Below are 18,098 nucleotides of genomic sequence, written 5' to 3'. Positions count from 1 at the left end.
GTGCCATTGATGGTTTTGGGGTTTCAAAAGCCCAAAATGGACCCAATAACTCTCTTCTTCATGCTGCCTCTGGATCAAGATGTAGAACTCTCAGCTCCTCCATCACCATGTCTGAATACATGCATGCCTCTCACCATGACAATAATGAACTGAACTTTTGAAACCGCTAGCAAACGTGGATTAAATGCTTTCCTTTAAAATAGTTGCTGTGATAATGGTATCTTTTCACAGCAATAAAACATTGACTAAGACAAAGGGCTAGGACATCTCTCAGAATAGGCAGCACCTTCCAATGGCAGTCCAGACAGAAAGTTATTTAAAGGAAACTCACTGCTGTACTTGCCTACTAGCCTTTGCTATCTGCTAGGTCTACTCTTGCTGCCATAATCATTCCATGATACTACAGTCCAGTTTGGTTGGATTTTTGTCTTTTGCTTTGGAAGATTTTGGGGGGTTGTTTTTTTTGTTTAGTTTGGGAGTGTTTGTTGTTTTTTCTTTTACCTTCCAATATGAATTCAAGACCAGATGTTCATCAGGGATCCTTCAGGCTTTCCATGACAGACTGTTACTGTGAAGGAGTCCAGACTGGGCAGCTACCAGGTTCTCAGACTCTCCAGTATTCAGACAGCCGTTTTTGACTACCAAACTTATATCATGGAAACCAAAGTAACAAATTCCCTTTGTGCTGTTTGTTCTCTGTAATGGCTCATTCTTCTAGAGAACCCTTCTGTTACAGACCGAAATTTCAAATAGCATTAGCTTAAAATGCTCTGGAGAAATAACAAGAACAAACGACAACTAACTAAGTTCAAAAACCTCCAGGAGAAAAATGTTTGCTGTATTCTCTTTCCCATGTATATTTTCTCTAATACTTTGGGATTTATTTTACTTTCTGTGAAGTCCTCTCTACTCCCTACCTTCTATGCAGTTATGTACAAGCAGTGTGACTTTCTTTATTCATCATATTCTTGCCCTACTCAGCTGCAAATATTTACAGTTTTCCTGCCCGACAATTCCTCTTTTAATCTAATAAAACTATTCTCAATCTTTTTCTGAGTTTTGTCTTAAATTGTTTTGTTAGCAAGACTAATAAACATGAAAGATGACCCATGTCCCCAAGAACACATTGCACCATAGGGAAGGCTTCCCAAATTTACAAAAATATCTATAAATTTGAATTCTTCCTAAAGTAGTTATTGCCTACTAAGGAATAGATGATTAGTTATATAGACAGTTTAATTATTCTATTCTTAATCATATATTTGCTATGACTGTGGTCTTTCTGTTACAATCTACCACATGTTTTCATTTCCTAAGACAAAACATATAAAAATAACCAACTGTGAAATTTCATCCCAAACTATTCATTTCTGTGGGTATGGGGTAATTCTACCTCAGATCAGGAGGATAGCCAAACAGTTAGAATTATATAATTAAGCTTTTATAGCAAAATATATACAGATCAGCATGGTTTTGTTGTCTTTTTAAGGTTTTTTTATTTGTATTTATGTTTATACATATGTATCTATATACATACATATGAGTGCAAGTATCCATGAGGGAAAGAAAATGGTGTTTGACTTATTGGTACTATAGTAACAGGTGGTTGGGAGCCACCTGACATGGTTACTAGAACTCAAACTTGGGTTCTGTGCAAGAACATGAGTGCTCTTAATCTTTGAACCATCGCTATGATCCCTGAGTCTTAGATGTTTCTAAAGAATCCCTCTGGCTGAGACGTGTTGACAGTACTGAGGATGAAAAGCATTAGTATTGCTATTAAAAACACAGGATTCCAAAAAAGGCAGTGCTTAGACAGAATTATGACAGCTCTAAGAAAGAGAAACAAGATGTTTTAGCTACATGTGCTGGCACCCACCTGTATCCCCAACATTTGAAAGAGAGAATCAGGAAGCACAGAAGTTCAAGGTCACCCTTGGCTACATATCAAATTCAGAATAGTCTTGGTTGAATAAAAGCCTGTCTCAGAAATAATTATTGTGTTACTCGCAAGACATGATGTCTGGAGTGGGAGAAAATGTGCTCACAATGAGCTGGCATGTAATCTAGTCTGTGGAGGACCAGGGAAAATAAAAAAGGAATGGATGGCTAATTTTACACATACATCTTGCTGTTTAAGTAGGGATGGAGACATGGACCAGAAATGGAAATCTGTTCCATGCTGGTAAAGAGCTGTGAACAGCATATCAAGTTGGAGTTTGTTCATTTATTAAAAATGAGAAAAATGTTGAAAGACTAGTATGGTCAGACATTTCTTTGCCATCATTTCAGACTGGCATACGAACTTGGTGATACTATAAAGTTGTTCATAAAGCACAATAGAATCTCCTGATTGAGAAATTTGTCTTAATATGAGCTCTCTGTGGGAGTAAAAGATAGCTGATGTGCAAGAGAAAAGAGATGGAAAACAGAACTCCTAGCAAAAGAAAAAATTAGAAGATGATCAGCTTTAAACATCAAGGCCAGATGTTGGGACCTTGCTGCAAAAACAAAGAAAGATGTGATGTGAACAGGTTTGTTTTTGAATTTCCTGCTGGTTCTTCAACCTAATGTTACGTAAAGCGGTGTTGATTTGGATATGACCTTCACTATGTAATTATCATTGTCCAAATATGTAATAAGGCACTACATAGGAAATTAATATCCATTATTTTTTGTTGAGGTTACAAAGTTTGTTGAGTTTTATTTTTACTTATTTTCTGTTTTTATAGCATTAGATAAATGTTTTTCCTGAATAACAGGGAAATTTCAGGGTAGAAGCTCCTAGCCTTCTTGAAACATAAGCAAACAAATGTTTCCTTTCATCCTATCCGAACTTTTCAAATGTTTCTATACTCTAGTTTATATGTTTCGTACATTTTGCATCATGTAACTCTCCCCAGGGCTATCTACAGAGTGAACAGAGTTGACCAGGGTATTCAGACAACTCTGCTCAGACTCCAGGTTAACTTTATCAATAAGACTAATACTGAAAGTGAGATGTTTGGGGCCTTGGTGTAGGCCTCTGAAGTCTTCATTTTTATCTTCCACATTCTGGGCCACCTGTATTCCACTTATTTCTGCAGTCAGGAAAGTGAAGAAGGCCTAGGCAGAATACAGTCCTTACCTTGACTATATTGAGCCTACCAATTACAAGGGGCTTGCATCTAGCCAGCCTGCTCTCTCTCTCCCTCTCTCCCTCTCTCTTTCCCTCATTCCCTATTTCCCTCCATTCCTCCTTCCTCCCTCTCTCTCTTTTACCCTCCTTCCCTCTTTTACTTCCTCCACTCAAAAGCTTAAGAGGTAGAATGGAATATACATATATATATACATATATATATGTGTGTGTGTGTGTGTGTGTGTGTGCGTGTGTATGTGTCTGTGCGTGTGTGTGTGTGTGCGTGTGTGTATCCTTCTAGATATAGATATAGATATATAGGATATGTAACATATCCTTCTATGGTTATATGGTTATTTATGAAAAATATCTGGTAAGTGAATTTCCTCTCATAACTTTTTTTTCAGGTGCTTTAACCAAGCTCCTCAAACTTGGTTGGAAGATGCCCCAACCACACAAATACGTTGTATGTTTTCAGTTACAGTTCTGGATGCTAGAATTGCAAAATGGAAATAGGGCTTATTCTTTCTGAAAGGTGTAAGGAAGACTCTGTTGCAGGCTTTCCCCCTTGCTTCTGGTAGTGCTCGGGACTCTCTTAAACCCAAGATATCCAGAAATATGAAACAATAATACTTGAGTATTAAAATATTGTCAGTGAAGCTTGCAATGTAAGCTTCTGTTTGAACTAAAAAATAGCTTGTATATTGATAACTCAGTCACTGATTACAAAAGTATTATCCTTTGCCTTCAAACACATGTTCAGCCACCACCAAATACCTAACATCTGTGTGCTTATAAAACCCCAGAGCACAGATCAGGATGGAGAACCATAATTCTAGGAGGAAGACAGGAGCCAAGGTATATTATGCTGATGATTTTATTGATGCTTTGAACTTGAGGAAAGGGAAGACCAAGTTGATTACTCCTGAGAGAATTGTTGATCATTCTCTGAAACAAAGAGAAGAACTTTAGAAGTCAAATAGTCTTAACATGTGTCTGATACCTTCAACATCCAGTAGTCTCGTTAAAATACATTATATTGCTGGACATGGTGTTCTATGCCTATAATAGCACTAAGAATAGTGAAGCAGGAAGACCATTGAATGTGAGGAAAACTTGGAATGCATAGTGAATTCCAGGCTAGCCTGTGCTAAAAATTGAAGTCCTGTTTCAATAAAAAAAAAAAGAAGAGGGGTTGAGGATTTAGCTCAGTGGTAGAGAGCTTGCCTAGCAAGTGCAAGGCCCTGGGTTCAGTCCTCAGCTCCGAAAAAAAAGGAAGAAAGATAGAAGAAAGAAAAAAAAGATAATGGAAGGAAGGAAGGAAGGAAGGAAGGAAGGAAGGAAGGAAGGAAGGAAATATTAAGCAAGAGGAAAAGAAGGTAGAAGAGAGGGAAGAGGAAAGGGAAGAGATTAGGAGGAGTAACAAAGGAAGAAGAAAGAGAAAGGGAGATGGTAAAAGAGAGAAAAACTTAGGAACACATTAAACTAATGTGATAATGAGAGAAATTCAGATGAGGCAGAGGAAACGCTGCTATGAGAAGGAAGAGGGACTTTTGATATGTGGATGTGAGGAGAATGGCAAAAATGGAGCTTGGTAAAAGTGGTGGAGAGAATGAGAAGGTGCAAAACTCAGAGCAATGCGAAACTGGGGGACTGAAAGAGAAGTTTACTAAAACATAGAATGTAATTATCCCCAAGGGAATCATTGGAGAACATCTTTAGCTGGTTCTCCTTTTCTTTGGTTTTTGGAACTGCTGTTGTACTGACCCTGCTGGTTTCTCCGGCCACCTTTTCCTTTCTGGCCTTTCTGGCCACCTTTTCCTTTCTGGCCTTTCTGGCCACCTTTTCCTTTCTGGCCTTTCTGGCCACCTTTTCCTTTCTGGCCTTTCTGGCCTCTGCGACCACGGTCTCCTTGACCATCTCCTCCTCGTTGATTTTCACTCTGAAGATCCTGGCCTTCCAAGCTGTCATCAGCAGACCTTCTGTTTCTACCTTGGCCATTCTTCCCTCTCCTGAGCTTGATGCTCTCCTCACCATGCTGGTTTAGTTGATCTTGCAAATGGTTCTTTATTTCATTTAGCCCTTTGTGTATACCACCATCTTTTGGGGAGAGAGAACACACATCCAGAAAATCAAAAATAGAGAAAGGATCATCATGAACATAGCAAGACAATCATATAATCTATCACTAAGTTGATTTAGTGAGAAGTTGTTCTACTATAGTAGACGGTGTTAGATAATGACTAAGTCCAATATCTACAAGAATAGGGACAGAAGAACTTTTTGCTTCTCTGTCCCAAATATACTCTCCTCAACTTTTTTTTTTCCTATTTTTTTTTCGGAGCTGAGGACCGAACCCAGGGCCTTGCGCTTGCTAGGCAAGCGCTCTACCACTGAGCCAAATCCCCAACCCCCTTCTCCTCAACTTTTGATACACCTGTTATTTTTATATAGAACCATCTATTCAGAATTTGGACTTGGCATGATATATATGAAAGTGTCCATGTACCATCATATTTCTCAGTGCTTAAGAGAAATCATAATATAATGATGTTTTTGCACAACATGTCTGTTGTTTAAAGGGGGGTAGAAAATCAATTTGCCAGGTTGGGGATTTAGCTCAGTGGTAGAGCGCTTGCCTAGCGAGTGCAAGGCCCTGAGTTCAAGGCCCTGGGTTTGGTCCCCAGCTTCTAAAAAAAAAGAAAGAAAGAAAATCAATTTGCCATGCATAATCTTTCACACATTAATACTACCCACATTTTCAGCTCCTCACACTCACATGAACTGTATGGCTTTTTCACCTTCTAAGACTAATGAATTTATGCAAGCACAGATTTAGCTGTGGGTTATACCATCTTTTGTATGGGGTCTTTCTTATTCTCCTGTATTCTGATATCAATAATTCTCTATGCCTAGTTCCTTAATAGCAAATGGTTATATGCAAACTTCACCATCTATTAGACTCGGGGTACCTCAAGTATATTAAGCATTCCCCATTTAACTGTTTCAAAGGTAATCAGAATAGTCAGAATGCTTCTTTCAGAAAACCCAGAATAGGAGTTCATCACAAGGACAGCCAAGGCAAGGAGGGGGATAAGAAAGCTGTTTCTTTGCCTTTCTCATTTTGCTGTTGTTACGATTTTTATTTACCTCTTTTAATTTTTGAACCTTTTTCCAACGTGGAGCTAATAATTAAATAGTACAATAATGGGGAGAGGACATTTTTAAAGCATAGGCATGATTTTTTTAATCTAAAAATTTAGAGGTATTTCATACTAGATCAGTAATCTAGAAGTTGCTAGACATTGTTCAGAATAACTCCAAATAATTTATTTGACGCTGAAATGTCTCACTTTGTTGGTTGGCATCTCCTTCTTCAAGGGCTTCTGTGAAAAAAGAACAATACACATGCACAAAGAAATTTAAAATTGTACTAGAAACTGCATGAAAAAAATCATTAACAAGTCAAGAAATATGCTTAAAACAAATAACTAAATGGCTTTCAAGTGTTTTGTTTGCCATCCCGGATTAAACCTAGAATCTAATGTACACTAGTCAAGTGCTCTACCACTGGCCCAAATCACCATTACTTTTCTGTTGCTAAATTGTCTTGACTAGATTTGAGCTCACTCTGTAGAGCAGTCAGGCATTAGACATATGAACTATCTGCCTCTATCTTCTAAATAAGGAATAAAAACTCATTCATTAATTTCTCTTATTTGATTCTTCCATGTCTTTGGTAGAATATTTAATGATTGGATAACTATAATATTGAAGTAAATCACATACCTATTCACTATTAAAATGAATTATATGTTGTTCTAGCTGGTGTTATGTCAACTTAATACAGCTAAACTCATCTGAGAGAAATGAACCTCATTTTAAGGAGGGGACAGGAAATGCCTCCATAGGATCCTGCTAGAATCGAACAAGCCCACAGGACACTTTTTAAATTAGTGATTGATTGGGAATAGTTCAGTCAGTGACAGGTAGTATACCTTTGGACATCTGATCATGTGCTATATAAGAAAGCAGACTGAGAATGCCGTAAGGAGCAAACCAGTAAGCTATGTTCCTCCTCAGCCTCTGCATTAATGCCTGCCCTGTGCTTAGGTTCTTTCCCTACTTGAGTTCCTGCCTTGACTTCCCTCTGTAATGGGCTGTTTCCTAGACGCGTAAGTGAAATAAACCCTTTCCTCCCCACAAGAGACTTCTATTCCTCCATTGTTAACCTTGGTCTGTTTAGAGAAAGGAAATTACAAATCATGAGGTACATGTATTCTTCTGATATCCAGACACTATCTCACCAAAACAAAGACACAATATGAAAGGTTGGCTTCTGTTTAATATCATGACTGAGGACTACTAAAATACTGGGAGGTTTTGCTCCTTTGTTTTTGAAACTTCCTAAACCCAATTTTTAGAATTTCTACATGACAAAAAGTAAGCAAAAATTAAACTATGATATGCTCTAAAGGAAAATGAAACATAGCCTTAAATGGAGACTGACCTTGATCTTGAGGAGAATTTTCATCATCTAGGGTTTTAAAAAAGAAATATAATAAATTTATTATTTGATTTCATATATTCCAACTGTGCATTTATATAAGTCATAGTTATGCAAAAGACCTAAGTTATGCAAAGACCTAAGATACTGCTAAGGAAATTAAATACATAGTATACACAGTACACATGTATATGTGGTTCCAATATAACGAACCATCATTTCCCAAAGTAGAAAACTAGTAGCCATTTTGGACTGAAAATTAATAAAAAGGAAGTCAAGCAATCAATTGAATTTCTTCCCTAATAACAAAAAAAGAAAAAAGAAAAAAAAACAAGAACAAAAAAAGAAAGAAAACAAGAATTTCTTCCTTTGCAGTGTACCACCATCCTTAATGATGTGACTCCCTAAACAGATACAACTTGAGAATCAAACCATCCATGGCCCTGTGACTCATTGTTTACATTAACCAGACTTTACTAGCCAAATAGCTTTTTTTCCAGAAGACAAGCTTTCCGGTCAATGATTGTTTATTTCAGGGAGTTTTCCAAAACTCCTTTAATTAAATACAAGTCTTTATAACTCTCTAATGCCATAATAGTTTTATAATCTATGATGCCTTTCATAGCCTCCATCATATCTTCAGTTATATATTGTACCCATTCTTAATGAAGAATTCATTCCACCAACCAGACCCCAGAGCTTTATTTTTTGAATATTACAATTTTGCCTCCTGCTTTTACCCACGTCATTAAAGGACAATATCACTTTCTTTCATCGCATTAAGAAGAAAGTCATTTTTGCCCAACACCATGCTGTTTTTGAGTATCTTGAGATATCCAAATTTTGCTAATCTTCTAAGATACAATTTCATTCAGAAGTTGCTCAGATTTTGGTAAATAAATATTCTAACTGAAACTCTGTACTTCAGTGAACTGCAATATTCTGCATGGAAAGAAAATGACATTGTGAATCAGGAGAAGAATCAATAAATGAAAATTTTATTAAACATGGAGATATAATAAAAAATGCTCAATAATTCTAAGTGTTTGTTGGCAGGGAAACAAAATATCCAGGTGAATTATGATGTTTCTACTCTATTTACAAAGAGACTGGATGTGAAAATCCTATGCATGACCAAATAGTAAATGTTGCACAATGAAGATGCTAGTTTAGAACATAAACTGACATTTTCAGACACATATTTTTGTCACCAACAAAAAAAAAATGCTATAGAAACTAATATGGCCTCCTCTCTGATTGGCCAACTCTCTGGATCTTAGCTGATTTCTTGAAAGACGTGGCCCAACTATACTCTTTCCCATGAATTTCAACCTCATTTCCCCTCTTACCTTCATTGGCCCTTTGAGCTGAGGTCAGGGCCAGCAGGGATATAGAGAGCAGAACCAGAAGAATCCTGGAGGCAGCCATGGTGTCTCTTTCCCTTGATGCTACAGGAACTTCAGACACAGCCTTTATAAAACCCAGAGAAACAATGTGACCTTGAAGACCATGGGTTTGACATTTCCCACTCATATCTAATTTGTTACATGATCCTCAGCCAGACAAGGTGAATTAAAGTACATGTTGTGTTCTTCAAACAGTACCAAGAATTTCAACAGGTTCTTTGAAACAATGGCTTATTCTCCTCGTGTATTAATTCTATGTATTACTCATTGTCTTCCACATTTAACATTCTACCTTGAACTGTGCTTCTCTGTTTTCTTACAGGATCCAACACTGTTCTGACTTTCCACTCTGTCAGTGACTTCAGACACTTTGCTATAGAATGAGCCAACAGAATCACAAGGAAAACAGACTTTAAAAATAAAAACACAATCATAAGAAAAAAACATTGGTCAAGAAAATCTAGGATAAGTTATCTTACACAGCTTGAAAAAAATCAAGTGTTGCCAATAAAAGAACAAAGTGAACATTTCAATATTTCAAAGACAATAACTACTCAGATTTAAGATCATGAATTGGATGCACTATCAAATTTTAACACAAAATAATCAGAATAATAGTTGGGTTGTAATACAATATCCTGTAAAGGTCACTGAGTGAACTAAAGGTGTTCAGCTTGGAAAGGGATTGCAATTAGATACACCTGTCACTCTGTACTATGAAACAGAGTCGTCTTGTTTGAGTCCTTTTGGAAGGTGCAGCTCTCAACTAAAGAGGGCATTTTGTTGCTAATATAAAAATAATTCCATACCATAATTAAAATTGTCTTGTGTTATTTTAATTCATTTTAAATTGTTGTAAATTTTTAAATACCTTAGAATACTATAAATAATCTTAGTAAAATCACTAATACTTCAAATAATGAATTTTGGTTCTCCATTAAAATGTCCTATGAGTCTGTTTCATCCACAGGCACAACTGATAGGTATCTTTATTGTTTATCTGGCCATAGTTTCTTTCTTTCCTCTCAGAGAAATGTGCTTTCTTTTGGCTTTTCCTTCTAAGAAAGATATCACAGCATCTCCACATACCCTTGAATATATTACTTTAATCTTGCTTCTTCTTCAAGATACTTCATATGTTTTCTTTCATTTCTCCAAACTTAATTTTTTCATCCATGCTTCCTTAGTTTGTTTTAAGTCTCCATATAAAGTACTCCATAGACAACAGGTAAAATAATAAGTAGACTTCTTGATATGTAAGTAGGTAAGAGATAGACATAATGGAGATGGATAGATAGATTGTAGATGAATAGATAGTAGGTAGGTAGGTAGATGATAGATTAAATAAATGATAGACAGGATAGATAGATAGATAGATAGATAGATAGATAGATGATAGATAGATACAGATAATAGGCAGATACATATATAGATAACTAATTACACTATAGCATATATGATATAATTATTGTGCACTGGGATTTGTTCTAAGTATTTATCCTGTGCAAGGACTGATTCACTTGATCTTTATAGGCTTTGACTTTTAAAATATTTAACATATTTAGTATGTTTATATAAAATTTAATCATATATGTAAAGAAACTTGGTTTACATTTGCATTTACTATTTAAACTGTTTCTCAGGACTCATAGAATATCTCAAGGAGTTAAAGGCACCTCAGATCTAGAGATTATGAGCTGTCTGGTATAGGAACTGAGAACTAAACGCATGTCCTTAAACTCCTGAGCCATCTCTTCTTGATAGCAAAACTAATTCCTGTTCCATCCATGTCCAGTTGGACATCTTGTTGATAAACAAGAATGATTAGTTAAAATGATAGTGTTAGAAATGCAGCAAAATTCTTGCATTCCACTGATCCATCAGTGTTCAAGTTTTGACCCTGTCAATGCCAATTGTTTTCATTATTTCAGCTCTCTAATATATGGCAATTATTCCTGCAGCTGGCTGATTGTCAAGAGTAATGTAAAACTTCACTAGAGCTGCTTTCAATGACCAGGTGTTGCAAAAGTAAGATTTGAAGACATGGCCTTTTGTTTTATAATGCCTGTCACTAGACTACCCTTTCTGGGTTAGAAATACAAAAGGCATGTCATGAACTGTTAGGAAAAAAGTCCCTCATTGGCCAGTGATCAGCCTTAGTTTCAGAATTCTGAAATGATGATTTCAAAATGGTTTCTCAGAGAGCCACCTATGCAGGAAGAGGGACAAGATTATATGCTTCTCCTCTGAGATATGCTTTAAGAAATCATAACAGGCAGGACCAGCCATCTTCCTAGATGACACAATGGCAGGGGGGAAAAGGGAAAAAGAACAAAGTAGCAGAGGAGACTAGTAACAGAGACTCAGACCTATAATTTCAATCCTGGGGTGGCAGAGGAAGGGAATTGGAAGCTCAAGGCCAGCCTGAGCTACCTCATAAGGCCCTGTTTCAGAAAACAGAGAGTGAAAGAGACAAGACAAAAGTGAAAGAATGATAGAAGAGGAGAGGAGAGGAGAGAAGAGGAGAGGAGGGAGAGAGGAGGAGAGGAGAGGAGAGGGAGCAGATGGTAGTATCTCCCTTAAGTCTGTAACAGGAAATAAGACAAAATGATACTGAAGACAGGAGAATGTCAGGGCTAGGAGGTAGGAGGAAGTGGGTGGGTGGGTGAGGGAGCACCATCATAGAAGCAGGGGGATGGGGTGATCAGATTGGGGGTTTCTGGAGGAGAAACCTGGAAAGAGGATAGTCTGTAAAATGTAAATAAAATATCCAATAAATGGATAAAAGTAAAGCAAAAGAGGAGAACCTGGCTTTAAAAAAAACAGTAGAAAGTCTTTATTAATTGACCTGCAACTACACTAGTTATTCAGGATCTCATTGTAACCCGAAGCCTTTCTCAGGGTGATCTTATAAGCACAAAATATATGCCCTGAGTGGATATACTTCAGTTAACAAGAACAGTTAGGCAGATATAGAACTACAAAAGCCAAAAAAGCAATGTTAGTACATTTAAAGACTTTCTGAGAACTATCGATTTTGATGGATTAGGCCTTTGTTTTCAGTTTGGCAGATGGTACTGTCTATGAGATGAGTTTATAGCCTAAATGTTACTTCTATCATGGAGTCTGTTGTACTAAGATCTGTGAGCCTACTGTATGGTCTGGATCCCTGTTAAAAAAAGAACTTAACCTCTGTGCACTGCAAATATCTAGGGAAAACAAGACAAAAAAATTCCTAAATACAAAAGACAAGAAACAACCAAATCAAACACTCTTACATCAGAAAATGAGAGAATGTAAACACAATAGAAAATTCAATGAAACTAAGAGTTTGCTTTTAGCAAATAAAATAAAATAAAATAAAATTGACAATCTTTAACAAAACTAAAGAAAACCCAAGAAGACAAGGATAGCAAGATTTTGCAATTGGTGCCACAGAAATAAAAGTTATGGGGGTTAATTATAAAGACTTCCACATCAGCAAACTGGAGAACAGGAAACAATTTTTAAATTCTTAGAAGCAAATACATAGGACTGGAGTTATAATGCAGTGGTAAAGCACTTAGGTATTATATACAGGGCCCTGGGTAACAGAAGGCTGGACCACATGATCAACACAGACTGTCACTCAAACTGCATAACTAAGTTGTGGAACAAGCCCTTTTCTGATGGTCTGACTACAAAATGCAACTGCTCTCACTGAAAGTCAGTGTGATGGAGCCCAATGATTTCATAAGTGTCACGAGCTTTTCAGTGCACTCAAGCCACTATCAGGATGTGGAATGAGCCTGAGATCATGCACAAAGGACAATAGCAGAAAGTTCTTGTATGAGAGATTGAGATCAATTGCAACCGATGCCCACACATAAGGTATCATTATCCACACTCTCACATACACACCCTGACTACCATTCCCATACTGCTATCCACCAAATAGACTTCTATGTGTGCAGATGTGGTCCCTTTACCTGGAGCATTTGTGATGTGCTCTGCAGATAGTGATGTTCTTCCTGAGTTAGGTGTATCAGCACACAACGGTACTATCATCTCTAGAAAGTTGAAGCAGGAAACAAAAGCTGTAGCTCAACCTGTGCAACATGGTGAGATACAGTTTAAAACATCCAAAACTAATAGTCAGGCCTAGTGACATAGACTGGTCATCAGAGCTACTCATCAGGCTGAGGCAGGAATATCATAAATTCCAGAGTACCTGGATTATAGCATGAGTTTAAGGACAAATTCAATAACTTCACAAAACTCTGACTCAAAATAAGAATAAATGAATAGGTCTCGTGAGATGGTTCAGTGGATAAAATGTTTGCTAGAGGTCAGATTCACAGAACACACATAAAACATTGTTACAGCTACCTGAATTTCCAGCAGTCAAGAGACAGAGTCAGGGCATCCCTGAGGCAGTAGGGCTAAATTGTCTAGCACTAGGTTCAGCAAGAGACTCTGCCTAGGTAAATAAACTGGGAAGAAGTCAAGAAGGACACGTGACACACAACTTTAAGTATCAAAAACACACCTGTACACATATATGAAAATGGATAGATAGATCATAGATTATTAGAGAGAGAGAGAGAGACAGAGACAGAGAGAGAGAGAGGAGAGATAGGTGATAGAAAGGAAGGAAGGAAGGAAGGAAGGAAGGAAGGAAGGAAGGCAGGCAGGCAGGCAGGCAGGCTGGCTTAGAATATCTCTGTAAAGCACATGTCTAGCATGTATTAGGATCTGGGATCAAGCACCAATACCATAGAAAGACAGAGACAGATAATCACCACTTAATTACTTGCATGTGACTTATCCATTATCCTAGGAGTAGCCCTGGCTCCAGCTGGCATTAATGAAGAAAATAACCATGCCTGATTTGTTAACATGGTGAGTGGCTCAGACTCACAGTATATAGGCAGGATCCTCACAACAAATATGGTGCATCTATATAGCTAGAATGATTTAATATAAATATTTTGAAGACAGTAAGATGAAGAGATTTATTATAGTATAGAATTCTGAATGTATTTAAGACAAAATATAAGTTCAAAACAATCATTTCCTCTGTACATGAAGATTTATGTGCTCAAAGAGGACATAAGCAATAACCTTTCCTTGACTATAAGTCAAGTATAGAAACACTTCTCGTGATGTAGACCCATCTCTCCAATAATCCTCTGAGCAGCTGAGCCCTGCCTGAGACCATGCACATCAAGGGCCCACGGGGATTTTTATTCTGTGTCAGCAGTGGTGTATGGTTAGATAATGGGTAGCCCAAGATTCAAAGCAGGCTCTTTAGAAAGAAGTGAATAGGAATCATTTTAGAGTGTTCCATTTGGGATTTTCTCATTGTCTTTTTAGAATTTTGCCTAGTCAAGTAGGTCAAAGGTATATGAAGGTGCTCTTTGACTAAGAGAGGGCATTTGTTTCTGTTTTGAGACATGTTTGTTTTTTTTTTCTAGAGAAGGGTTAAGTAAGAATCAGGCTTCTTTGACCACAGCCATGGTAGCAAAGCTGAACACTGTGATGCCTTCTCTGAGATGTAGGTCAGATATTCCCTGTCTGTCTCATAATACAAATGCACACCTACACATGCACACACCACATAAACATACACAGCACATACAAGCTCACATGCATATATACACCATGCATACATGCACACATATTGTACACACACATTACATATAATATACTCACTCATATACATAAAATTGCACATACATACGCACACATACACACACACAAAAAAAAAACATGGCATGCAAACACATACACATGCACTAGTGCCATCTGCACATCAGGTCATCAAGATATTGTTTATTGACAGCTGACCTTACTACTGTGCCTGAAGCCCAACTCTTCAGTTCCTCTTGAAGCAGAGGAGGGGGAAGAGCTTCAGCAGGGGTAAGACTTAGTCTTATGAGATGTTTAGGATTACTGTATAATAATAAAATATTTCCTATCTCAATACTAAGTCACTTTGCTTCGGTAACTGAACAGTCTTCTGAGTTCCTCTGAGGCAAGAAACTCTTTAGTACCTCATCCTAAAACAGTAGGAGATTAAGCAAAGTAGCTTTAGTTCTATCTCCACAGTAATTTCACTGCTAAAACTTTCAGCTTGCTAGTTGAAGTCTCAGGAAGAAATAAGGACATTTTTGAAAAGTAATTTTAGCCTTATTTCTAAGTTTCAAAACGTTTTCTATGAAAGCTCTATAAGAAAAAAGGAGAAGGGCCTTGTAAGGAAAAGGGGATAAGGGATTTAAGAAAGAATGATTAAAAAGCAGGACAAGGAGATAATAATGCAATCCACTCTTTGACCTTCACACTTAAACATCATTCAGAATACATGATCACATACTATAAAGATTCACCACATGTTTATATATAAAATCAAATCATAAACTGAATAAGAAGTTTACAACAAAGAATGTTTACATGCATATACAATAGGAGTAATTCTCTGGCTAAACATTCATTACCTATCATAGCTCCTCATGTTTATGGAGAGTTTAAGACCATAACTAAGTTATAAGTGAAGTTTTGTATATATAAGCCCAGTCAATATTTTAATTTCTGTCCTAGCACCTATAATAAATCATTAGTTCCCTTTTTATGATTATTGGTTAATGATCTTACAGCCTCTTGAAATGTGCACTAAGGGGGGTGGCACAGGTCTTCCTGGTTGCTGCCGCCGCAGAGAGCCCTTGGGCAGCACCCCGCGAGCAAACTTGAGCCTCGAGACCACAGGTAAGACCAACTTGTCTGCTGAAAGAGAGCTGCCTGGTGAGATCGGGACATACAGAGGCAGAGTTCATCTAGGACCGGGCACATCCTGTGTTTGCCGGAGGTCCCACGCCCGCGGATCCCGGGCCCACAGCAGCTCTCTGCTCCCAGACCCTGTGGGAAAGAGACCTCACCACCTGATCAGGTGGGCACTCCTGAGGCTGCAGAGCGGAAGAGACCACCAACACTGCCCACCCCTGCCCACATCCCTGGCCCAAGAGGAAACTGTATAAGGCCTCTGGGCTCCCGTGGGGGAGGGCCCAGGAGCGGCAGGAGCCCTGCCTGAGACACCGCCGGAACCTGAGGGAAACAGACCGGATAAACAGTTCTCTGCACCCAAATCCCGTGGGAGGGAGAGCTGAAACTTCAGAGAGGCAGACAAGCCTGGGAAACCAGAAGAGACTGCTCTCTGTACATACATCTCGGAAGCCAGAGGAAAACACCAAAGGTCATCTGGAACCCTGGTGCACTGAAGCTCCCGGAAAGGGCGGCACAGGTCTTCCTGGTTGCTGCCGCCGCCGCAGAGAGCCCTTGGGCAGCACCCCGCGAGCAAACTTGGGCCTCGGGACCACAGGTAAGACCAACTTGTCTGCTGCAAGAAAGCTGCCTGGTGAACTCAAGACACAGGCCCACAGGAACAGCTGAAGACCTGTAGAGAGGAAAAACTACACGCCTGAAAGCAGAACACTCTGTCCCAATAACTGACTGAAAGAGGAAAACAGGTCTACAGCACTCCTGACACACAGGCTTATAGGACAGTCTAGCCACTGTCAGAAATAGCAGAACAAAGTAACACTAGAGATAATCTGATGGCGAGAGGCAAGCGCAGGAACCCAAGCAACAGAAACCAAGACTACATGCCATCATCGGAGCCCAATTCTCCCACCAAAACAAACATGGAATATCCAAACACACCAGAAAAGCAAGATCTAGTTTGAAAATCATATTTGATCATGATGCTGGAGGACTTCAAGAAAGACATGAACACACTTAGGGAAACACAGGAAAACATTAATAAACAAGTAGAAGCCTACAGAGAGGAATCGCAAAAATCCCTGAAAGATTCCAGGAAAACACAATCAAACAGTTAAAGGAATTAAAAATGGAAATAGAAGCAATCAAGAAAGAACACATGGAAACAACCCTGGATATAGAAAACCAAAAGAAGAGACAAGGAGCTGTAGATACAAAACTCACCAACAGAATTCAAGAGATGGAAGAGAGAATCTCAGGAGCAGAAGATTCCATAGAAATCATTGACTCAACTGTCAAAGATAATGTAAAGCGGAAAAAGCTACTGGTCCAAAACATACAGGAAATCCAGGACTCAATGAGAAGATCAAACCTAAGGATAATAGGTATAGAAGAGAGTGAAGAATCCCAGCTCAAAGGACCAGTAAATATCTTCAACAAAATCATAGAAGAAAACTTCCCTAACCTAAAAAAACAGATACCCATAGGCATACAAGATGCCTACAGAACTCCAAATAGATTGGACCAGAAAAGAAACACCTCCCGTCACATAATAGTCAAAACACCAAATGCACAAAATAAAGAAAGAATATTAAAAGCAGTAAGGGAAAAAGGTCAAGTAACATATAAAGGCAGACCTATCAGAATCACGCCAGACTTCTCGCCAGAAACTATGAAGGCCAGAAGATCCTGGACTGATGTCATACACACCCTAAGAGAACACAAATGCCAGCTCAGGTTACTGTATCCTGCAAAACTCTCAATTAACATAGATGGAGAAACCAAGATATTCCATGACAAAACCAAATTTACACAATATCTTTCTACAAATCCAGCACTACAAAGGATAATAAATGGTAAAGCCCAACATAAGGAGGCAAGCTATACCCTAGAAGAAGCAAGAAACTAATCGTCTTGGCAACAAAACAAAGAGAATGAAAGCACACAAACATAACCTCACATCCAAATGTGAAGATAACGGGAAGCAATAACCATTATTCCTTAATATCTCTCAACGTCAATGGCCTCAACTCCCCAATAAAAAGACATAGATTAACAAACTGGATACGCAACGAGGACCCTGCATTCTGCTGCCTACAGGAAACATACCTCAGAGAAAAAGACAGACACTACCTCAGAGTGAAAGGCTGGAAAACAACTTTCCAAGCAAATGGTCAGAAGAAGCAAGCTGGAGTAGCCATTCTAATATCAAATAAAATCAATTTTCAACTAAAAGTCATTAAAAAAGATAAGGAAGGACACTTCATATTCATCAAAGGAAAAATCCACCAAGATGAACTCTCAATCCTAAATA

At 38.2% G+C, this 18,098-nt stretch overlaps 1 protein-coding gene across 2 annotated transcripts in view; it reads right to left on the bottom strand.

The window, feature by feature from the left end:
- Window positions 1–3,979: 3,979 nt before the first annotated feature.
- Window positions 3,980–18,098, bottom strand: part of Lpal2 (lipoprotein(a) like 2, pseudogene) — a 56,967-nt gene continuing 42,848 nt past the window's right edge. Inside the window, exons 2-6 of one of the 2 annotated variants that reach the window (NM_001109578.1) lie at window positions 8,975–9,095; window positions 7,629–7,655; window positions 6,472–6,504; window positions 4,886–5,218; window positions 3,984–4,066 (exon numbers count right to left, since the gene is read on the bottom strand). In NM_001109578.1, coding sequence (NP_001103048.1) covers window positions 4,038–4,066; window positions 4,886–5,218; window positions 6,472–6,504; window positions 7,629–7,655; window positions 8,975–9,053 — 501 coding nt within the window. In that variant the 5' untranslated portion in view covers window positions 9,054–9,095 and the 3' untranslated portion in view covers window positions 3,984–4,037. Of the gene's footprint in view, window positions 5,219–6,471; window positions 6,505–7,628; window positions 7,656–8,974; window positions 9,096–18,098 lie in introns of both variants that reach the window. The other variant, XM_039108387.2, reaches the window with a different exon arrangement.

The sequence above is a fragment of the Rattus norvegicus genome, chromosome 4 (assembly GCF_036323735.1).
Source record: "Rattus norvegicus strain BN/NHsdMcwi chromosome 4, GRCr8, whole genome shotgun sequence".
In the NCBI taxonomy this organism is placed as follows: domain Eukaryota; kingdom Metazoa; phylum Chordata; class Mammalia; order Rodentia; family Muridae; genus Rattus; species Rattus norvegicus.
This window is presented reverse-complemented; position numbering and strand designations above follow the sequence as displayed.